The sequence below is a fragment of the Rhipicephalus microplus genome, chromosome 10 (assembly GCF_043290135.1).
Source record: "Rhipicephalus microplus isolate Deutch F79 chromosome 10, USDA_Rmic, whole genome shotgun sequence".
In the NCBI taxonomy this organism is placed as follows: Eukaryota; Metazoa; Arthropoda; class Arachnida; order Ixodida; family Ixodidae; genus Rhipicephalus; species Rhipicephalus microplus.
Window position 1 is genome coordinate 33342793 of NC_134709.1, and position 24772 is coordinate 33367564.

General features: G+C 42.9%; 1 protein-coding gene across 1 annotated transcript; it reads right to left on the bottom strand.

The window, feature by feature from the left end:
- Positions 1-673: 673 nt before the first annotated feature.
- LOC119180553 (DEP domain-containing protein 1A-like) lies at positions 674-24546 on the bottom strand. Its single transcript, XM_037431654.2, has 12 exons — positions 24350-24546; positions 23466-23623; positions 22559-22663; positions 21445-21735; positions 20403-20533; positions 13989-14036; positions 12553-12699; positions 11141-12037; positions 10232-10395; positions 7631-7810; positions 2926-3081; positions 674-1919 (listed from the first exon to the last, which is right to left on the bottom strand). Exons 1-12 carry the CDS (start codon positions 24389-24391, stop codon positions 1794-1796), a joined length of 2445 nt encoding a protein of 814 aa, XP_037287551.2. The 5' UTR covers positions 24392-24546; the 3' UTR covers positions 674-1793.
- Between the last annotated feature and the right edge of the window lie 226 nt (positions 24547-24772).

Consider the following 24772-nt stretch of genomic DNA (forward strand, 5'->3'; position numbering starts at 1 on the left):
GATAAGCGAACTTGTCTTTTTCAAGCGTCAACAAAAGAAAAGTTCGCTTGTCAAAACGTCGGCTCCAGTACACACCCCGTTTTCGAACTTGTCATTGTAAGCTTTCATCTTCCCCCATCTTGTTGTTCTTTCGAATCAACCTAGAAGACCTTCTACTTATAGCTAAAACACTCGTAGTATTATCTGCACTTTCCCTTAGAGCTTATATGATCTATAGCAACAGCTAAGACTTGCGTTCTCTATCGCTATCTTCTATCAACTTGCTGGGATGAGCAGCTCCCATAACTTCTACAAGTAGAATGTACAAACTAGTGGAAAGAACTATTTACTGCTATCTCCTGTGCGACATGCAGTGGATAACTAGGACATTGCTTGGAAGTGGGTTACAGCTCGTGCCATGACTTAGGACGTACAGTCGCACTTAATCTAAGTTGCAACACACAGTCTGTACTCAAAATGGCGCCAACACTGCAAAGTGGCACCTACATGGAAAAAAATTAGTGAATTAAACTCTCTCAATTAGTGGTACTTTCTGAACCAATTTAATGTTTGCTTGCATCATTGTTCGGGCTTGGGGTCACTTTAACCACAGCCAGTGTGTTGCAACTGATAGTGTGACTGTACATGACAGCACGATTCTATCACTATCACCGGAAGAATAGGCAAAAAACAATGCAGTGTGATGATGATTTTATTTGATTTGTATTGCAATACAATGTGCTATACAACAGCAAAAAACAAACTAAGCAGGTACAACTGAAAATGATCAAATAATGACAGATAAAAGTGCTCTGTAATAAAACCTAATATTGTACATATGCGACTAGTGCTGTGTTCGTAGCATGATCACATGCAAATGTAGTTGACCGTGACTGTAGGAAATTGCAAAAAAGCTCATATCGCTTTTTATTGTAGCACCACAGAGTTTCGCGTTAATACTTTTAAATAACATGATGTAAGAAAGATACATGGCCATCAGTTGTAAGTAGTTCATTGAGCATATGGCACATCCAACAGACCTTTGGCAGGGAAAGGCCACCAGAATAGTCCTTGCACTGAAAACACAAAGTAAAAATGACTCTTTCTCTCAGAACCCATGCAAAATCCCTGAGCTAACTATGCGCAGCGAACGTGTGCAGCGGTCATGTAAAATATAGCAGCAATACTGTGGTTTCAAAAGCAATGTCATCGCAGTTCACACCACCTTGAATTTCCTCCCTCTTATGGTGGACAGACAGTAGTGAACAAGGAAATGCAGCGATGAAGACAAGGACAACACTAGACCAGCACTCTATGCTCTCGACAAGCAGAGACTCACGTACACACGTCATTTACAGTAGTGGGAAACGTACGGAGAAGTAGACATTGAAGACAATACCCATTTTCGTTGCACTTAAAAAACGTCACAGCTACTTGAGTGTCAGCCATCCATTTCATCTGTGCTTACACATTAAATATGCAAAGAACAAAACACAGTTGTGAACTAATGTAATTTAGATAACTTTCCATACATTACAAAGAAAAACAATGCTCCACACAGTCCCAGCCAGCTTTTAGCAAGCACTGGTCCTCACTTACGGAGACTATTTTATGTGTCCAAGCACAAGACTCCATAGACCGAAATTTCAGCTTTCTATAACTTCGTATTGCAATGCACAAGTTCAATGGCACTGTATGCGATAAAAATCAAACAAACAACGATTCACTTAAGTGATTAGTTCAAGCACCCGTGCATAAATTCAGATCATATTCCAGAGCCACAAGTATATAGGATTTAAAGACCTGAAGTTAAATCACAATCTCAGACTTCTAAGCAAGCCAATCACGGTGGCCCTTGAACGGCTGTTCCTCTTGAATGTAACTGGAACAGGCTCATCACACGTCTTCTTGTTGTAGATGTCAGGATAATTTTGTCGAAACTGCAAGGAACGAAAGTGACGGTGAATGTAAATACTAGCTCTTGTTGTAGATGTCAGGATAATTTTGTCGAAACTGCAAGGAACGAAAGTGACGGTGAATGTAAATACTAGCTAAGTACAAACGTTTAAAAAGAGGAGTAATGCTCATAATCTAGCTCCTGCAAAACAGTATGTCAGATATACACACGAAAATTCCCAGATGTTCATAAGCTTACTCTATTGTTTACTGGGACACTTATTAATAGCCTGAACAACTGCACTGCGAATTATGTGCATTAGATATACTGCAACAAGCAGACATATATGCGCAGAACGATGCATAGGGCCAAAAATGTTTGTCATTCCCAACTTTGTAAATCTTGCATATTTTGTCTCTTTTGAAGCGAGCGAGTCACAAACAACTTTCTGAAAAATCTCTTTCTAATGCTCTAGTCATAATTATCCATAGAGTGTTGAGGAAAGTGAAGCTAGTAATAACTATTTGGCATTTTTAACTACACCGGGGGCACTTGGTACGAAGATCATTCACTTCTCACATTAATTTGCAATCTCCTCAGGATATTCTGGAACTAAAGGAAACTGACGCTAGGAGCAAGCCCGCATAAAGTGTGAACCTCAATTTGCGTTGTTGTAGCTAACGTCAACAAGCTTTCTTGCAAGAATCGAATTGAAAAGCACTATTAGTTAAATCTTCCTTGGCTTTGTACTTTTCTGCCATGGGCAACTTGAGTACTTGTGATTACATGTTTGTGCTTAGACCCTACATACGTCCTTAGGCTTAGATTCGAGAATGTCCCTTTACTAGTGGAAATTGCATTCTGCATTTTCCTTAATTTATTGATTCCTAAAGCACTACTGCATTCAATATTGGCATATTAGACGTTCTCAAGCATTGACCTTTCACCCTGACAATAGCTATTATTTGCCTTTACTGTACCTTAAACTAGACCACGTTTCATCTTTCGCTGGCAAGCCCAAATTTCAGAGCTACTCTCCACAAGCGCACCTGCTTCATCCTAGTGTTGCGTTCCTTGTCCGATATTCTCGGGTCGCGGAGGATGTCGTCGAAGAGGTCCATCAGGGCTTGCTCGGACAGCGTCCGCTTCTGCGCCTCAAACTGCTCGCGCGTCACCTGCTGGCAGTAAGTGGTCGCCTTGTTGGCCTGCAAAAAAAGAAGCGTTCCGTCTCACCACCCCGTTAGAGGTGCTGGCAGGCAATGTTAGGATGGCATGCGGTGGGAAGTGTAACGGTGTTGGCGGGGTAGGGAGTGGGGTAGGGGCCGGTTTCTAAACTACTGACACAAATGGGAGGTGTCGCAAAAGGAACATTTTTTTTTTCTTCGTATGCAGTGTTAGAGCTCTCCGCACACCAGACTCGGAGAACACATATGTAATATTCCCCTTTTATTTTAAAGTTTTTTGTCACCAAGCATCTGCAAGCCAGCCTCATTGCAATGGATTATTACCACGAGTCAACGCAGCTCATTGAGTTTGTAAACTCTGCATCCTGCATGCAGTCTTAAGTACAGAAAACAACGGACGACAATTCACTCATTTTTATTTACGTGCATCAAATGTAACTTACAGCAGATGACACAGCTGCTGCAAGTACATTGTGAATAGCTGTCACTGTAAAACTGCCCTCTTGATATCAAAACAGAATTTTTTTTTTAAGGTAGCCTAGAAGTGTATACAATTAATTTGCAGGTGTCATGTAACATTTATTTTATGATTCATAACACCAGCATTTTATTTAGAGCAACAATACAACAATACAAAAATACTTGAAATTCGGGTTAGTGCTTTTTTAATGCTTCATTTCTTATTTTCTTTCATTCTACATCAAAACAGACAGTGAAAACCCAAGAACAAAGGGACAAAATACTTCCACTGTCTAACTCAAAGAATACTTGAGTCTGTGGAAATGGACCACCCAATTATATTATCTCGTTTTTGCAACATCATTGCAAGGGCAAACAATCAACATCATAATTTCCTGGGACTTACGCTTCGAAGCACACAGGCACACAGACAGATGGAGCACCTCGTTGTGTACGAAGGTCATACTGAACTGCCAGGTTGCAAACGAGCATAGATATTTAGCGTGTCCATGAACATAACGCCGTTCACAGAATACCAAGTTTCAATAGACATAGGAGTAGCAGCAACGCTGCAGCTACGAAGTTGCAGTGCAGCACTTGGATTTAGAAGACACTGCTTTTCGTTGCATTACATTGTTGCAGTGACAAACCATACGGGTGCAACACAACAGTTTGTGCATGGCTTCATAAGGGGAAGCTATAGATTATTTAACTATAACACAAAACATGACCTTCAAAATATGACTAATGTTAGGGACTGGATAATGCAGTGGCATTAAAACTGATGCAGGGGCATTTCCATGTAAGCTGCTGAAAATTTTTGAGGTGACGCTGGAGTCCAAAATGTCGTCACAATTCACAATAAAAATATCAAAACTGAGAACACAGTCAAGTAAAACAAAGTAGCTTACAAAAATGCGTTTATTTTGATGTTCTTGGCACGGTGATAAGAAAATGCATGCAGACACATTACTTCTCATTGGCAGAGGAGGCAATGCACACAGAAAGAAGAGGTTATATAAACAATACATTAACCATTCAAGGGACACAAAAGAGAAATGATTCGTAACGTTAGAGTGACCTTCTATTAGAGTTGTGAATAGGTAGGTCATTGTCACAGTTAACAGAGAGTTAGTAAGCCAATGTGTGTTAAACTCATGCACTACCTCCTTGTAATTTATGGGATATTTCATAGCATCCATTTCAAATTAGATAAAGCTACTATCTTAAAATTCCTTTTCATACATGTGGGAATTAGTAGCCTATTTCTACACAGATAACGTGCCCAATATATTTTTAAAATTCATAAAATTTTCATGCCTATGTTCTCAAAGTGAGAATTCGGCTGTATAGTGTAGAAACACCTTATCAAATCAGGTCATAAGGCACTACTATACAGTGAGAGATGCCATAATGAAGTGCTCTGGAATAGTTTAAAACCTTTGAGAGTTTTAAGTGCACAAACGATTTGGTATTTTGTCCTGTGTTTTGGTAATTGTAAAACGGTACTTTACTTATACGTGAAAAACAGTTTTGCTCTTTAGTGTCCCTAAATATTCTAAAATTTTGTTGCAGCTAGCCGATCTTCAAGCAAAGAAAAAATCCGAGGAACTTTCTGGAGGAGTGCGTGTGATTTCTATTGCGGAGCATTGTCTCTCTGCTGTGCTCTTGACATATTGAAAAATTTTGTAATGACAAACTTTGATCACAGACCAGAATGACATAATGCAGGTTTCGTTAAGCGTAGGAACTTCGAGTACTACCGCATCTGTCACTTTATTAGCAAACAGCGCAACATCACTAGGAAACTAGACCAAAAAGCATGAAGGTTAACTACGCTGAAGTGTCCGTGCGGGCAACGCTGACTTTACTAAAGCTGAGACACTGTACATCTATCAAAGTGTTCTCGAAGGTCGCTAGCTAGCCAATATGCAAGGAAAAAAAAGGAGGGGGGAGGGGAGAGAGAAAGCAATCAGACAAGGTGACAAGTCACCTCAGAATGACATGCACAAAACAAAAATGATGAAAAGAAAAACAACTTTTGATTTAATTGCAGTTCTAGCACAATATATAATAATTGCCCTGGCCCATAAACATTTGTCAGAACTGATGTCTAACCAAAAACTTGTCTTTAAAACAAATGCAAGCGTTACTGTCTGATAATAAAGCCACAGTAACAGCAAACCTCAGGGTAGTACTAACAACTCGGCTTTGCTAGCTTGCTCTATCTGTAAAAACAAAAATTGCGAATACATATGCATGATTGATTTTTTTTTCCATGTGAAACCAGATATAGCCCTTGTCACGTTGTGCTCAACACAGCGAAAAAAAAACAACTTTCAAGCCAATACAAGGGCTAACTCCTCCTTCTGAATAAAGTCAGAATGAAAAATTTTTTTCACAGGTAGGCAACTTATGCTATCATGATATTTCATAAACAGAAGGATTTCCAACTTCCGTAAAATGTATTTACAAGGCCCTCGAATTGAAGCTTCAACATATAAGCAGTGCAATGACACACACACAAGCAACAACCACTACAGTGCTCATGACAATAACAAAGCCTTCTGCACAAAGAAATGAACTAATTATGGACGGATATCATCGCAGTTGAACACAGGGGTATGGAGCTCACTATAAATAAACAAGAAAAGTGGTCAAATGATACACAAAGGCTTCCAAAAAAAATTTGCCTTGTATACTGTATTTAAACTAATGAAGATCAATGTATTTGAATGCCATGACAATTACATTCAATGTTTTGAGTAAAAGAAAGATTGTTTCCATCACAGCAAAAAACACAAGCGTAGAAAACATGATTTAAGGGTCCTTAACTAAAATACGATATTCACAATGAATGCTTCGTGTTTAAACATAGTCCAAGAGCCTTCAAAGCAATATCATTCAGCTTTGTACAAATGACCAGCTGAAGCTGAATGCCAATTCATTTGGCACAAATTGACTACAGTACTTGTGATAACGGTTTCCAAAGAATGTTATGAAAGCTGCAGAAGAACAGGGAAAGAATATACCTCAATGCACAACCGGGACATGCACACAAAGTGCTAAACTAACAATGATGGTTAATAGAGTTCATTCTATTACTATTCACTCAACTGTATCAGAAGAGTGCACAAATTTCACAGCCATAGCAGTGAATGTGCCCCACTTGTGTCCTAAACGTTGCCCTTGCCATAGTCTTGTGCTTCTATAATCCCAACAAATCATCAGCGAGCTCGTCTCACATTTCTACTCGGCAATGCTACGGAAGCTGAGATGCACAAAATTTTTGTACATGTAAGTCTACTTTCAAGAGTCCGGAGAAATACACCACTCAACATTACACCCAAAAACCTGGAATACCGATACCTGGGCAGAGAAAGGAAAGTTAGCTGTTTACTGGAATATAACGAAAAGTGTTAATGTTTGTATGATGTAAATGTGTTCAAGCACAATGTTACAAAATACATGCAAACAGAAGCCAAATCTCATGTTCCTACACTTTTGTGTTACCAACAGAACAGTTCCACTATACATTCGCAACCTGCGACAATAACTGAGCTGATTCGAGCCCTCCTAGAAAAAAAATTATCAATGACCTCTGACCAGGATATTATTTCGAAAGCTGAAAGAACCACCAGAAAAAAAAATGTTACCACCAAATGCATTCACCAAAGCACCAAAAGCAAATGTTACCACCAAATCCATTCACAATAGAACCTAATCGTAGATACATTTGGAAAAGGAGCTTGAGATGGTGCTATTATCTATTATCTCGGAAAATGCTTAGCCCGTCAATGATATTTTAACATTCATCAGAGTGCATAAATTAGAAATCATGCAGATTTGGAACACATAAGTGAAGTTCCATGTACTACATGCAAAACAGACCACAAGAGTGCTAACTATACATGCATGATTTCGAAGTGAAGAAGCCAGCCTAATAACAGACACAAAAAAATTGTTCGAGAAATTGTTGGCATATATTGCGCAGGCTGCCAGGCACTAAACACCGTCTTTCACTTAACCATCTTTCGTGCAACGACCGTTTAACTGGCACCGTGCGCCGCAGCTAAACGGTAGGCAAGGGTCACCTAGCGTCGCTGCTTACCCGCTCCCTTCGCAGAATGGTGAGCCGTGCCTCCACCTCCAGGTGAAGTTCACGGGGGGGAGCAAAGATGCGGTCGCAGTGCTTCACGAGGAAAGCGAGAAGTTCCTGGGCTGTGTCGGGAGTAGCTTCCAAGCAGCTGCCATCAGTGCTCATCAGGATGCACGCAAATGTGTTCAGCAACTGCATCAGACAATGCGGTATGCGCAATGTGGTTATCCCTTTGCAACATGGCGTTCTCATCCAAAGATATGACTTAGTTTTGCCATTTCTGTGCACTATTGGCAGGGAAGAGACCACGAACACTGAACTAAAGGTAAACTAAGCACTCTTGTTACTTAATCTGTGTGTCACTTCCAGTTGAAATATTTTGCTACAAACAATCCTTCTAGTGATGGCAGTACTGTGTTTTACAAGACATAGAATTCAGGGCACTTCAGCAGGACCCACACAAAGTTTTTTTTTAAACCTTTTTTAGAATACTCGCTGCCAGCAGATAACTTTCACAGGCAACTTGAGTGGTTTGTTGAATTCGGTTTATGAATACATGTACCATGACTGACTGTACAATAACTAGATGATTATTTAGTTTGTAATACAATTATGTAGTAAAATACGCTATACAGTAAAACCTCGCAAATGAGTTCTTCGGAAACCCGCAAGGTGGCGGAAGGGTTAATAAAGGGAAAAAAGACAGCCACCTGTTTGTAGCATGAAGCCACAAGAAAATCCGTACGATTTTTTCAGAAAGAAAAGCCTCTTAGTTGCCGAAAAATTTGTCCTAGTCCGGGGAGCAAAGATGCAGCTGCAGGTCTTCTTTTCCACAAGCGCACATTTCAGCTGAACCTAAGGTCCCCAACACCCCGCTGGCAGCAGCGGTGCCTCCCGTTCACCCGTCTTTGCGGCAAAACTGGGCTCAGGTGTTGCGGGAAAACATAACCCTTGGAGTCGCGAGCTAGTCAGCACAGCAAATGACCACCTCAGATTATACTACTTTCAGTAACTCAAGGTTTCCCACTTTTTGTATGTTTTGTTACTTCGAACTGCTTAATTCGAAGATTTTTGACAGTTCCAGTGACTTCGAATTAATGAGGTTTTACTGTAGTTTATTCTAACACTTCCACTTGCTTTACACTTGGTCTCCATACTCTAAGCATCCAATTACGAAAATTTTGTGCGTTTATAGGCAGTCCATCATAATGCACATAGCAATATGATTATTATTAGCCATACAATTCTCCAACATGTGGAGGAGGCTCAATATCTGCACCAAACAATACCATGCATGCAATGTTCTTCTAACGCAGGTTTAGGTGTAGTTTTTTAATGCAGCAGCATTTATTGCACTTACTGTGCAAGTCTTGCATTGGAGCACAATTATATTAGGCAGCTGCACCTACAATGTCATGTGCAGAATATATTCTAACAACAGCAACGACAACAAAAAATTTTGTTTAAAGGGCCACTAAACAACACCAAGGTCAAAAAATTGTTGTAAAGAGAAATATGTGCACTTTTACTTCGTGAACATGCTGCTGCAACATATTTACAAATATGTGCTATATTAAGGAAGCTACAGGCGCTAGAACATCGCGTTCAGTTGGTTTCAAATTTTCGCGTGGTCGTCGTCGTGACTTTGCCCCCTTCAGCAATGTGACAAGACGTCTGCGGTTGACGTCATCGGCGAGCTCAGTCAGTCGCAACGCACTTATGCCTGGCTGTTTACTGTTTACCCTGTGCTGATGCTTCTCTGCAGTCCAGTAGCTTGATTTGCAGCCAACAACGATTTGCAGCAAAACTGCGTTCCAAAACTCGGACATGAAGTTGGCCCGATTTTTCTGGAGTTTGATTTTTCAGAAGTTGGAAGACTGTCGCGCAGTCTTGGAGCAGCAACACAAAACACAAATATGCATCTAATAGTGGGTTTGCTGATCAACAGGTGGCGCGAAAATCTGCTCACTTCCAAGAACTGGGTCAGTAAAGTGTGCCAATTTCGATGCATGGAGCCTATGGGAAGTTTTGCAACTCGTATGATTGAATGGCTCTGTCGTAGCTGTGGGTGGGAACAGGAACTGTTGTTGACTTCACTACTGTTTGTTGAGACCTGGTTTAGACCAATCGATGAGCTGCGTGCTGCGTCACATCGCCGATCGCCGAGTTGTTGTCACTGCGCTTGCAAGGAGCGTTGGTCAGACGTAGAAAAGGAGAGCGTGAATTGTTTTTCAAAGCGAAGGCTCTGCGCGAAACACAGCTCTGTAATATTCAGAAAACGCGACCACAGTGGTCTACTTTACGAATTACCAAGCCTGTTATGGGGGTGTAAAAAAAAATCTGAGCCTGTTGACTGGCCCTTTATATATGGGATCTTGAACTGATGTCACACAATGTATTGAGTAGTGATTAAGCATGATCAGGGTCAAATTCCTTGTCAGTGATTGGCTCCCTTGAGCAGCTTACACCCAAGCCGTGCAAGTGCCACAGCTGGAAATCAAACCTAGAAGTCACTTACAGCAGCAGAAACGCAAGGCAACTGAACCACGACGACATGTTAAAGGCTACGAGATCACTGCAGCATCACAGTAGAATTTAGGAGAACAGGCATACCACACTCATATTGCTATGATGGGGGATTAGAGTCAGCACTTCGTTCCGCGACGTCTTGTAAATGAAGCGCAGGAGAAGGTGCAGGTATCGCCGTCTGCAAGGCGGAAGAAGAAGCGATGCCACCTGCATCACCTTCACTGCCCGCCGCAGGTCTTCAGAATTTTCTGCAAGAGGGGAAGCCATGTAGTATTAGTGAGGGGTCTTGCATAGTAGGCTGTTGGAGTGCCGCGGAGGCTGTCGGAGGCCATAATTTTGCAAAGTTCAGGGTCACTACTCTCATGACCTCCCCCTCCCAGCTGTCACGAGTGCTGCGATAACCCACTCACCTTTGCAATACCTCGAATCCGTCCCATCACCGTGGCGGCCACAAGATATTTCATAGTGTAATCACACATTCTAGTCCATATAAATGTATCCTATGTTATCATAAAAAGCAGCCATTCTGTCTGGGTTTACTGTAGCACAAATCTGGTGCTGATAGCCAACAGACATTAATTACTGCAATTAATTATTACTTTGGGAGCAGTATATCAGGGAAGTAATGACCATTCAAAAGGGAACAACATTGTTGCTGGAGCACTTAACAGAAGATACATAGAAGAATGCTTCTAGTAATTGAAGCGGTGAACGGAGTCTATCAAGACATATTTTGAAAGTGACCATTTTGATGATAAAAAAGCTTGTGAAATGCATTTTTTTTAATTATCTTATAAAATTTTGGGGCAGCGCTCACACTTTCATAGCAATAAAAGACACCTATACCTTGTAGCATTAAGCTATTTTATTGTGTTTATTGCTTGCATTTAAAATCCATCAGAAAACAAAACACTCCTAACTGAAAATGGACACTTCTTTGGCGTCTGTCACAGTGACAGCATTACCAAACTTCATGCCTACGTATTCACTCACCTCTGGGCCGCAATGAAGAGATGTTTGCATAGAATGGCCCCGCAGTCTTTCCTGTCTCTGCCGGAGTGGAGTGCACCAGGACCGGTAAGCTCTCGCAACTCGGATTCGACCTAGCATAGCGTAGGCACGTCACGCTGTCACTAGCCGACACGAAGCTACCGTCTCGAGAGGATGCCACACTGACTTGAGTTGGCGCCGTCGTGTAAGACACGCTTCCAGCAGAACGCTGCACTGCCACCTGCCAGTCACTGGTCAAGCTGCTACTAGATCCGTACCCTAGGTTCACGTACCCCTCCCCGACTAGCATGTTGCCTCTCCTCGCCTCCCGTTCTTTTTTGATTTGCCTCAATGTCAAGAATCCGTCAACGTTCACAGACGCCGTGCTCCGCACCAAAGCCTCCTTTGGAGCCGACATCGTTGCGTGAGTGAAGTGCCTCGCAACATTCAGATCTTCGGCGGATGAGCTTCGCGGCACTCCAATGGGCTTCTTGTCAGTGTCGAAGCCGCCGCTGAAGCCAGCCACACCAACACTGCCGCTGCAGGCCAGGTTGTAGACGTCGCTGTAAACGTCACTGTAGGCCGGTGACAATGGTCGGGTGAAGCCGCCGCTGCATGAGCTTATTGTACTGGCCGTCTCGGCACTCAATGCGAACGCATGCTCTACAGAGCCCTGCGACTCGATGAGGACTGTCACGGGGTCTGCCGATTCAAAGGCAGTGCGATAAACCAAATGTCGACCGGACAGTGACGGTTGAAGACTAGGCTTAGTAAATTGATGTGGCTTTGCCGTCGCTTCGACTGGCAGAGCTAAAATCGACATGCTGTGCAGAAGGTTTTCGACCGATGCGTCAGGAGTTGGTGGCTCCTCCGGGACCTTGCAGCTTTCTACAAGTGGACCTAAAATGGGAACCAAGACAATGAAACCTGTACAAACTTTACTAAGCAAAATGCGAATAGAAACATCCCTGCATCAGAAAAATTATTGTGAAACATTGGGGTACTCATTAAAAATTTCAACGAAACGAAATGCGCCTTAATTAAGGTTTTGTTGATGTCATCGTCATAGGCTGGAAAACCCATTCATGAGCCAGTTTGCACGAAGTACGAATGACCAATAAATATGAGTAAGCTCAAGTTGGTCCAAGGCTTTGCAATCAAGGTTCTGACATTTATTGTGAGTTGGCCAAGCTGAGCTGATCTTGAGTGCAAACGAGCCTTAAGCAAGGATTACATTTTGTGAGTCAGTGAATTCTCTGCACATCGCCAGCCTAGTGTAGTAACAGTCTATAAAGCTAACATAGCATTTCACACAGGGCAAAGCCTTACAGGAAAGGAGATCCGTTAGGCCGCCACACAAGGTCCACTCAATGAGGCACATTTGTATGCAAATAGAACGTGCAGGCGGTGATTACCAAAAGCGTGGTAGAACAGCCTCAGGATAGGTTGAGGGACCAAAGCAGTTCCAAGGCCACTGAAGAATTCGCTGACCACCTTCAACACGTCCAGTTCGAAGCCTGGGTAATTGGGCAGGCAGCTTCCCGCACCCGACGCTCGAGGCCCTGAAAACGTGATATTTGTGACACTAATGTTGCACAAACCTGAAAATATGACAGACAGATGCTTCAAAGACAAAAGCCATTAAAACATGGTAAAATATACCTTTTTCTGTTATACTGCTCAAGATTCTGACTGTTTGTTTAAAAATTCAGAGGCTTTGTTGCGTGAAGGTACTAAACAGACACATTGCTCGATTGGTTGTAGCTAGCAAGACCGGTACCTAAAACGAGTAATATCAACAGCTGAAATGTCTGTGTAACAGTGGTCACTCGTAACTTTGGTGCTTAATGTCACACATTTTATATGTTGTAGACCTGATTAACAATTAAGTAAGCCCGAAAAATTGGACTTTTGTAACCTAACCCCTGATCATATTTCCACATTATAAAAAAACTAGTTTGGCTCTAAACTGGTCAAAATGAGAATGTTAATAATATTGTCTGGGCTTATACACCCCAAAATCTAAATACGATTATAAGAGATGCCGTAGTCGAGGGCTCCGAAAATTTCGACTGCCTGGTGTTCTTTAACGTGCAGCGACGTCGTACAGTACACGGGCCTTCACCATTTCGCCTCCATTTAAATGCGACCGCCACGGCCGGAATCAAACTTAAGACCTTTGAGTCAGCAACCAAGCACCGTAGCCAATGTTTCACTGAGGCAGACAGAGATGAGAATGTTATAAAATCATTATATGTGATGGTGAAATCCTAAACAAGCTCTAAATATCGGAGAGACGAAAAATTCATGATTATGGGGTGTCGCTGGGGAAGTCATTTCAACAAGTGAACTTGTCTTCTTCAATACTGCAACTGAAGAAGAAAGTCCACTTGTCGAAACTTTGGCCCCAGCGGAACGACACCGTCAAAGATTTTTCATCTCTACAAGTTTCCATCTTCCCCCTAACATTTGCCTTCCTCTAAATATTGTGTATTATTGGGTGCCGAGTGAATCAATGACCTTTGAACGTTACTGTTTCCAGAAGAAGGAAAGCGTGCATCATAAAGTACTTGGAGACAATCAGGCATGAGGCATTTTCTATTATTTAGTTCATCTAGGCTTGATGACATACATATACAAAAGAAGCCAAACACAAGCACTGGATGACGGACCTCTCTTACTGCTATTTCTGCAGCCAAGTTGTTTGTTTTTTGATTGCTCTGAGGACAAGAGTTTGCCCAATTAAATGCCTGCAGTTCATTTTTTTTTCGTTTATCACCTATTGGTCACAGCACTGTTACATGCAGTACATGACAATAAATCTTCATAAAAAAAATAAGTGAGGACTCACAGTGGATGAGACACTTCATCGCGTTGATTATCCACTTCGGCAAGTCATCTGCAAAGAATTTGCAAGAAAGGCAACTTACAAGACTGATTTCCTTCATGTTGAAGAGACAGGGCATGCAAACACGGTCACGAGAGGGAATCCAGGACAGTGATTAATGCATAGCTTTGGTGTACAAGATTCCATATAGCTGCGGCCACTTCTACGTATATAAAATATCATCATCAAACGCTGGAAGAAGAAGAAAGAAGACTGCTGCCTGGAGCGAGCACGTGCTACTCCACTTCTAATAAACCGTATTCGTTCGAAGCAGTCCCTGGTCTCGATCGTCTTAATAATGGTGCTGTGAACCAGGATACTACCTCCGCGCCGGCAAGAAAGGTCAACCTGCCATGAAGCAGCAGAGAAGAAAACGGCGGAGGAGCAGAGGATCGACCTGGATCGAGCGACGAGACCACGGTGGACAGTACGAGCATCAGAACAAACGATTGACAAGTAAGGAGTCATAGTTAACCGCCTCAATATGAGCAAAGAAGTGATAACGAAGAAAAGGAAAGCGCTTCGCTCCCAGATCACGCGACTGATTAATGCAGCCGAGCAGCAAATTAATGATGGAGCTAACCGGGAACAGCTGCTTACAACGCAGGCGCAGATTAAAGCAATAAGCGACAGTCTCAATAGCGCGAACGAGCAAATGAAAAAGTTTCTAACAGAAGACAATGCCAAAGCTGAATTCAAAAGCGTCATAGAGTACGACATGAAATTAACGACGATCTTATCTGCAATGGAATTCAGACGTCGACAGCCTGAACAATTGGGTTCAAGTGATAGGACAAGGCAGGTGACGCCCTCAAGTACAGGACAAGAAGCAACGGAACTAGTTAAGCTACCAAAGCTTGAAATGATAAAGTTTGGGGGAAAAGCTTTGGAGTGGAACCGCTTTTGGTCTCAGTACCAGTCGGCAGTTCACCTGAGACCAAACATGAGCAAGGGACAGAAGTTCAATTACTTGTTAGCATCACTAACCGGAAAAGCGGCGGCTGCTATTGAAGGACTTCAGTACTCGGCAGAGGAAAATTATGATGACGCAATCAAAATACTGCAAAAAACGTTTGGCAATCGAGAACACTCCATTGAAATGCACATGAATGAGCTATTGAGTTTGGAGAAAGTGAGGTCTGTTCAAGATACCGATGACTTAGATATGCTAGTACAGAGAGTGCAAGTTAACATATTGGCACTCAAGTCACTAAAAGTGGAAACCGAGAGCTATGCGCCGATGTTGTTACCAGTATTGAAAAGAGCAATTCCACCAGAATTATTAGTGCAGTTCAAGTCAAAAGAGGCTATGAGAAACAGCTCAGCTTCAGAAAACGGCGAGCAAAACAACGCAACGGGAAAAGCGTGCGAGGAAAAGCTGGACAGGCTTATGTTATTCTTAACAGAGCAAGCGGCTTTTCGTGAAGAAACACAACGTGAACAAGAGGGGATAACTGCAAAACCAAGAGAGAACCGCGGACAGATGCGCACAACTTCAAGCTTCTATAGCTCAGCGGACAGAATATGCTTATTCTGCAAGCAGAAAACCCACGCAACTGAAAACTGTCGTAGGAGCATTCCAATGAATGAAAAGAAAGCTATGCTTACCGAAAATAGAGCATGCTTCAGATGCACGCGACCAAACCACACTGCACGCATTTGCAAGGCCCAAGTAAAATGCAAGCAATGCAAGGGACGACATGCCACGTCAGTATGTAGAACGGTGATGCAGAAAACAAGGGCAGAGCTGATCTCAACAGCGCAAGCCGAAGCGACGACGTCTACGCTACAAGCAACCGAAAATATCAAGCATAAGTTTGTGCTTTTGCAGACGGCTGTAGCGTGCGTAGAAGGAGAAACATGTGGCCGACATTGCCGTTTGTTATTAGACAGTGGAAGTCAACGTTCATTTATTGAAGCGGGATTAGCGAAAGAAATAGGTGCGAAGGTGTTGCGACAGGAAAGGCTGACGATTGGTTCACTTGGAGGAGACGAAAAGGTCAAACTAATGAACGTGGTGCAAGTGACTGTAGGATCACGAGAAACAAGCACGACAACAGTGATTGAAGCGTTACAAGTCGACGTTATCTCGCACAGTTGTATACCCACTCCAACTAAGAAACTCAGCGAGAAAATGAAACAGCTAAATATGCAAGTGGCTGATCACAGGACCAAGACGACTGCAACAAATTCTGTAGAACTACTGATCGGCTCAGACTATTATTGGGAATTCTTTACTGGTAGAATTCAAAGAATCAAGGACAGACTGATGGCTGTAGAAACTATACTGGGATGGGTACTGCAAGGGCCATCAGAGCAAAGCAAGACAAAACTATTACATAATCAAGCAGTCATGGTTCTGAAGGTCGAAGCTGCGGAGACAGAACTCCAGCAAGAGCTACAGAAGTTCTGGAGCCTGGAGTCAATGGGGATCGCAAGAAATAGTTTGGATAACTCCGAAAATGAAGTGGTCGAAGAATTCGAGAGCAAGATTGTACAACACAACGGTCGCTATCAAGTCAGCTTGCCATGGAAACAGGACGTAAACTTGGAAAGCAACAAGGAAAATGCGATAAAAAGACTACAGCAACTGACTAAAAGGCTGCAAAAAAATGAAGACATGCTGTATCGCTATGACAAAGCTATATCAGAGTATATGGCATTAGGAGTCGCAGAGGAGGTCGAAGAGCCATCAGAACAGCCAAATGCACTTTGCTACTACATGCCACATCATGCGATCATTAGAGAGGACCGAGCGACAACAAAGGTTCGAGTAGTGTTTGACGCCTCATCACATTCTCGAAAAGGCATGCCTTTAAATGAGAACCTAGAGGCAGGACCCAATTTGAATGAGGACATGCTATCGCTGCTCATTAATTTCTGAAAAGAAAAGGTGGCGTTAGTTGGAGATGTTGAAAAGGCATTTCTACAAATCTCTATACATGAAGAGGATAGAGATAAAATGAGATTTCTGTGGTGGAAGCATGACGCTGAAGGAAAGTTAATGAATAAAGTGCAAACATGGCGCATGACAAGAGTAACGTTCGGAACAACACCAAGCACGTTTATACTGGCAGCTACAATTAAACACCATTTGAAACAAGTGGAAGACCAGTTTCCTGATACGACAAGGACACTGCAGAAAGCGATCTACGTGGACGATGTTATTTTGGGAGCAGCAACACTTGATGAAGCAGTTAAGTTGTACAAAGAGGCAAAGCAAGTGTTCAGAGAGGCAGCGATGAATTTGAGAAAATGGACATCCAATGAAGAGCGATTAAACAAAATAATTGATGAAAACGAAAGAGACGATTCTCACATAGATATTTGATCTAGAGGATTTACAATGCTTCTGGGCTTGATATGGAAACACTCAAAGGACATGATTTGCTCCCCTATGGAAAAGTGGAATTTATTAACAGATACAATGCACTTGACAAAAAGGGCTGTGTTACAAACCACAGCGAAGATATTTGACCCACTCGGTTTGTTGTCGCCATTCACAGTACGCGCGAAAATAGGACTGCAGAGACTGTGGAAAATGAACGTCACGTGGGACGACCAGCTCCCTAAAGATGAATGCGACAAATGGAAGAACCTTATGTCTGAAGCGGAGGACTTTCGAGTTCTAGAAATCCCACGATGCTACGCAAGCAAGAATCAACCAGTACAAGCATACAAGCTGCATGTATTTGCCGCCGCGAGCCCATTAGCATACGGAGCGGCAGCATACTTGATAGCAGTATACCACGATGGAAGCAAAGAATCAAGGCTGGTAACAGCAAAAGCCGCGTAGCTCCAATTAAAGAGCTGACATTGGCGCGACTTGAACTGATGGCAGCGGTGGTAGCATCAAGATTATGCGACTACATCAAAGGTCACTTCAACGAAAGTTTTCAGGAAATACACTGCTGGACGGACTCGATGATTGTGCTGCACTGGATCAAGGGAACAAGCAACGAGATCCGTTTGTTGCCAACAGAATCCCAGAAATTAGAGAAAAAACACTTCAAGCAAGCTGGTCATTCGTTCAAAGTGACGACAACCCTGCTGACCTACTTACACGAGGAATAAGCGCAAAGGCATTGATAACGTCAAAGTTATGGTGGAACGGTCCCGAATGGATAACATCACTGGAAAAGAACTTAGTAAGCATAATTGGCACAAATACAGACGTGGAAGACCAGCATAAAACACAATGTCACCAATGCATGGGAAGAGCCGAAATTGCGCCAATCTTGGAAATCGAAAGGTATTCATCATACGGACGGCTTATAAGAGTGACAGCATGGGTGTTCAGATTCATAAACAACACAAGAAAGGAAAATCACAAAGGGCCGTTGACAGGAAAAGAGGTAACAAATGCAGAGAAATACTGGATAAGACAGACCCAAATATCACTGAGACAAACAAAGGGTGAGGCCTATTCAAACAATCGATCATTTGAAATTAATGGACATGAAGTCTACCTTGATGACGATGCAATCATCAGACAGAAAGGACGATTGCAGTGCAGCCAAGAATTCAACAAGCACGTAATAGTAATTCCAAAGGAGGAGCATTTCATTGAACTGCTAATGCGTCACGTGCATAAAATGGTATCACACGGAGGAGTTCAAGTGACGCTAGCGCAACTTCGAACTAAGTTCTGGATATTGCAGGGTAGACAAGCAGTGAAAAGAGTTCCAAACAAATGTGTCGTCTGCAAGAGGCATAACTCCAGACCGGCGACTCAAGACATACCTCCACTTCCGGCAGACAGTCACTGAAGCAGAGCCATTCAAAGTTGCGGGAGTTGACTTCACAGGACCTCTTTATGCAAAGGACAGGTACCAGATTGTGAAGCAATATGTACTGATATTCACCTGCGCGGTAACAAGAGGAGTACACTTGGAAGTTACCAACGATTTGTCATCGTCAAGTTTTCTACAAGCATTCCGACGATTTACAGCTCGACAAGGAATACCAGCAGTAATATACTCGGACAACGCCAAAACATTTATAAAAGCTGAAAAGGAAATCAACAGAATGCTCAAAACAATTAAAAACGAGGTCCTAAAGAATTACTGCAGTGGCCAACAAATTCAATGGAAAACGATAGACGAGTGCGCGCCATGGTGGGGAGGATTTTATGAGCGCCTCATAAGAAGCTTGAAGACGTCGATGCGAAAAATAATATCAAAAAGCACAGCTTTGGTAGAGGAGCTATGCACTATTGTAGCAGAAGTTGAAGGAACACTCAACAATCGACCATTGACTTACGTATATGGATAACCTGACGAGCCAATGCCACTAACGCCGGCAGACATCATAGGTGGACGGCGACAGCTTCAAGACGGACAAACAAGACTGTACAACGGTGACATTGAAGACGCATGGCGACGCAGATGCGAACTCGTGCGCGCTTGGTGGAAAAGATGGCATCAAGAATATATCAAGGAAATAGGAGCTACGGCCAAAGCCAAGACACGGCAAGCAAAACCACTCTCACAGAGTGACATCGTGTTGGTTGGGGACAAGGCTCCAAGAACATTTTGGAAAATGTGCCGGATTGAAAAACTCTACCCTGGGCGAGACGGAATAACAAGAGCTTGTCTCCTTCGCACAGGCAAAAAAGAGCTTCTAAGAAGATCGGTGAACCACATATACCCAATGGAAGGTTGTTTCAAATAGCCCGCGAGAACTTATCACATTTCAACTTGGGCGGGCGGGAGCCTATAAAATATCATCATCAAACGCCGGAAGAAGAAGAAAGAAGACTGCTGCCTGGAGCGAGCACGTGCTACTTCACTTCTAATAAACCGTATTCGTTCGAAGCAGTCCCTGGTCTCGATCGTCTTAATAACGTAGAACAGATAAGTCACTGCGTTAACCAGAGACTAATGGAACATAAGAGACTGCTCATCGAAGGCTCACCATCTAATCTACCTTTACACCGTTGAGTGTGCAAGTTCACACCAAAATTTGATGAATGTATAGCTTTGTACAGGCGCACGAATGAAGAAACATGTCCGATGGTTGAGACCCGGCCTACTGATAGCAGTGGTGGCGCATGTGTGAGCCAAGTGCCTAAACAGTGATCTCTCACATAGACCACCAGACGTGCTAAATTGATAGGCTTGATTCTTACCCGTGCATGCGCAGATAAGCTTTTGTGTCTACCTTTTTTTCCCGCCACTGTGCGCTTTATCATCAGTCGTTAGTCGGCATTTATGGTGTCTCAGTGTCACTCTTGAGTCCGTCTCGTTAATACGAATACCTACCGACAAGCTCTCCATTATTCTAATGATTCCCTTCATAGCTATGAGCTACTCCATTGTTTCCACAAAAAATTTGGAGCGAAAAGTTAACAACATCAAGAGGCAATAGATAGCTTACCAGACTTATCCAGGAGAATCACAACACCGTTGCGACTAAGCCGGTACATGTTGTGCAGAATGTCTGCTCCCGAAATGCGGAAACCGTTCAAGCTTCCATCAGTGGCTTCCTCACCGACGAGGCATCTTAGCCTGGAAGCAAACACATAGGGAAACATTATTTTTTGTTTACAGGCATACAGAACACCACCATGAACAGAAAGCTTAAACCGTGAAGCTTCAATAGAAAAGACTGTCTGCTAGGCAATACTGTCATAATGCATTATAGAATGTAATTCCTCACTTTAGCTCGCCTAAACATTTCCTCCTATACACCGGGAGCCATTCTGTAGCTATGCAATTGAAGCTACATAGCCTAAGCCTGCATGTGACAATGCCACTGGATACAGCTTAACGTTTAAATAATTGATTTTGGTCGAGACTCAGCGTCTGGAAAGCACGACACAGAAAAAATATACTTGTCTTCTCCTCCGTTTCCTGTTTTCGACAAACCAAGTCTCACTATAAATCCAAACCAGCTTGCCCAGGACACCACTTTACTTCATCGCTTTTAGACAATATAAGCACTGATGCACCACAATATTCATACCGAATTACAGCGCAACATGCTTTTCAACACAAGAGTCGTTTACATCTGGCTCTACAGGAAATTATGTACGTCACCCAATCGATATCCTGCACGTTTTCGAAAATTGCTGTGACGCCGCAATACAGCCCTGCACAATGTGGTAAATGCTCTTTGGCTCTCTTGAGATAAGCACACATAATAGACAAGCCTCAGCACCTGCAATTACTATAACCACACATCTGCTTGAAGGACAACAGGCGCTGCCATTAGCACAGGGAAGTGCACTTGTGGAATATGAAAAGGGTCTATTCAGTTTTTTTTAGCGACAATATGAGTAAATTTCATTGACAAAATTTGCTCGCTTTTCTTCACTTCTTGCCGTGCAAATTTAGTAACATTGCCCCATATTCAAGTCGACTTGCAATCATGCAAATACAGTAGCTCCCCTGCCGCTGCAATGAAAAATAAACGTTACCTGGCCAGAACTACCGATTCCCAGATGCCTTGCATTTCCTCCCGAGTCACTAGAGTGGCACCTGGTTCTTTAGAGCTCTCGGATGGGTCCTTGACAACTTCAGTAGCTAGTGGCCGGCTAGCATCTTGCTTGGCTCCAAATAGGAAAGCGAGGGCCTTGGCCGACACACGGTGAGCTTCGGGAGGAAAGTTTGGCTTGTTCTCTCGAGCCAACAGAGGTGTCCGGCCGCTTCCAGCCTTTGGCGGGAACTTCGCAGAAGGTGGGGTCTTGACAGGGGAATAGACGGTGAACCTGTAGAAGTGAAGAATTATTTATATGCAGTTTAGAAACCCAACACAATTTCGCATACTAGCTGTGAGACGAAACCTACATTACAATTACAATTAAAATGTACAAATAATACCCTGTATGCTTCCCTTGGCTTCATTACCTGTTGGCCTCGCATGGTTGTGCTTAAATGCTCAAGAAATGCATGCTTCATGTGGAAGCGCTCTACTTCTACAGCTAGTGACTATTTCATTTATCAAGTTTAATTTTTCTCACTGTAACTTTTACCTTTCAAGTGAACATGCGATAGCTAACGCTTTCTATGAATTCATTATTTGTCACACTTCACAAAAGGTGCTGTGATATCGGGAAGTGGTGCATTCTCCGAGACCAACAGTTGCTCAAAGATGAGATGTACGCCGACAAGCTTCACGTCTATAGTAACGACCGAGTATTTATTGAAAGAGCGAGCACATTGCCAATTTTTTATGTTATCACCAATAATTACTATCCCAATGCACCTAGCATGCAGTTAGATCAGAAGCACCCATCAGAGAGTCGCTGAATTTAAAAGAGCACAGGGCAGGATCCCTCTGTACCAATTTCAAGTGCAAATTATAAGTTTGGAAGTTTATTGAAGAACACTTTGTAGGTGCTTTCTATACCTTCTTTTAATGATTTACAATGGTAGTTATTTAAGAAAGGGTGCTAAAGCAGTGACGATTGACAAAAACAGACGGTACAGGGCCATACTTTATGAACCATTTTAACACTCTTTGTTAAGAAGTTTGACCTCCTGGCCAAAGTTCACACCCTGCTGCAGTAGAAGTCCATGTGTCAGGCATACCTGTATAGCTGCTTGTCATCTTGAATAACCCTCGGTTTGCCACTTTTCACGGCCTCTATAATCCTGTTCTCCAAGAACTTCTGCAGAAGCTGCATCGTCTGGTGCCTGAAATGCATGCCAAATTATAATGTCAAGGTGTGCACCATCCAAACACTTAGCATATTTTATCGATAACATAAATCTAAACAACATCATACACGGTCGCATATCCACTACTGCACATAGGAAGTGCACTCGACTGCCTCCGTGTAGCATGCTATCTTTTTGTTTATCAACCTGTACTATGACCATTGGCAGGCTACCATGGATCCTACGGACCACAGCAATACTGCATTTGTAACACCTGATGAAAGGCATAACGTGCCTTTCGGTCTACGCAACGCCCTGGCCTAATCGGAGTGGACAACAGATTCATCTCTGTAAACATCTCAAATGGTCTACCGCTTTTTACCTAACAGTATTGCTTCATCAACAGCCCAACGAGTCTTAAAAATTGCAAAGCAACAATCACACAAGGAAATGACACGTAAGTGGGATGGCAGCTATTTTAGGTGTGTCTTACTTGCGTGACTGTTGGTTTGCACTTGTTAGGTTGTATAAGTTCCGTAACCATCAACTTGCTCACATTTGCACGTCGAATTTTCAACAGCTTTTCCCAGCCACCTTCCAGGTGTTTTTCAACACTGGTCTTGATATGTTATTTTAAGCATCAATTTGGGTAACATCAATTTTGCTTTGCAAGATAGCAAAAAAAAAAAAACTTGTCCGCATTAACATATGCCGGCCTTACCACTGTTCACAAAGAGCACAAGAACCAGGGATTAATTTTGTTGAAAGGGAAACTACCAGCTCAATTTTAACAATCAAAGCGCAAAATTCTGCACGATGTTTGTATTGTTAAACACACCTGGTGACAGCGGGTCCGAAGTTGGGGTCATCCTGCAAGTGTTCGTGGAGCCACGAAATGGCATCGCTGGCCACGAAACAGTTGTCGAACGTCCTCATGTGCCGCCTGTGTTTACCCTTGGGCATGCCATCGCGGAAGGACCTGATGACACTGTTCCACTAAAAAGTTTCAAGTTATTTATGTAAGAAACAAAGGAAATATTGCCATGCATTCAAACACACAATTTCCGCATCGTGTTACGTATTTAAAAGGCAAGTATTAGACGCGTATTACGCGATGGACATTTGATTGCGATCGGTCCCGACCACGATCATGTTTTCTTGATCGAGATTGGCTCAATTATTCGCGTAAGACGGGGAACCGTGACTGCTGCTGAATTCGATTCAAATCGGCCTTGGTCGCACTCAGAAATGGCCACATAAGAACAACGGTGCAAGCCTTGAACACAACACAAAACGGTACGAAGTCTGTTTCACCATCTGTCGGAACGTTGGCTGCAGCGATCGACGTTCCCTGTTCAACGTGAAAATCACATACGCGAAAGTAAAAAGTGAGCTAAATTAACTTCTGCGGATTAACGGAATGTAAGCGCTCGTAATCAAAATTACATGTGCTTCAAAGACTCGTTTCGCGATGAAAAAGCAAGCAGATTTCGCGCAAATTATGCTAGATCATAGTTCGGCGCTCAGGAAGCTTGCCTCACTAGCACCGCGTACGTGCACATTCGCAGTGTGTTAAAGACATGCACGCATATTACTTGTTCCACTGGAAGATCACATGTAGTCGATCCGGATGCGAAACAGCTGGAAAGCTGATCAATGCAACAACTTGATGGAGTCTTTACATCGAGTTTCACCATAGCCACGTATACCGGTCACACTTACCAATCTCGTAGCTCTGTACTGACGATCTCGTGAGTCACTCATGGTCACCTATTTCTGCAAAATCGCGATATTTCCAGAAGCACCCTCGCCACTGCGATCACCTCCATACGGACATGATGTGCATCGTGTCGGCACGGACAAAACGACGCTCGCACAGACGCCAGTTTGAAAACGGCCGGTGAGGGATCACATGGTAAAAAAACATGGCGTCCCTCAACTTTCTCGGAAGCTGATTGGACAACAGCGCCGTGGCGTTGATTCGAATAAGACGGGTATTTTTCTTTTAGAAGCAGCAACGTAAGTAAATTTGGCAAAAATACCACGATGTTGTAGAAAGCAGATGAACTGCTTTTAGGTGCAATATTTGTAATATAATGCTTTTTGAGAAGCCGCTCTAAGCCACAGTTCCTAAGCCCAAGAGGG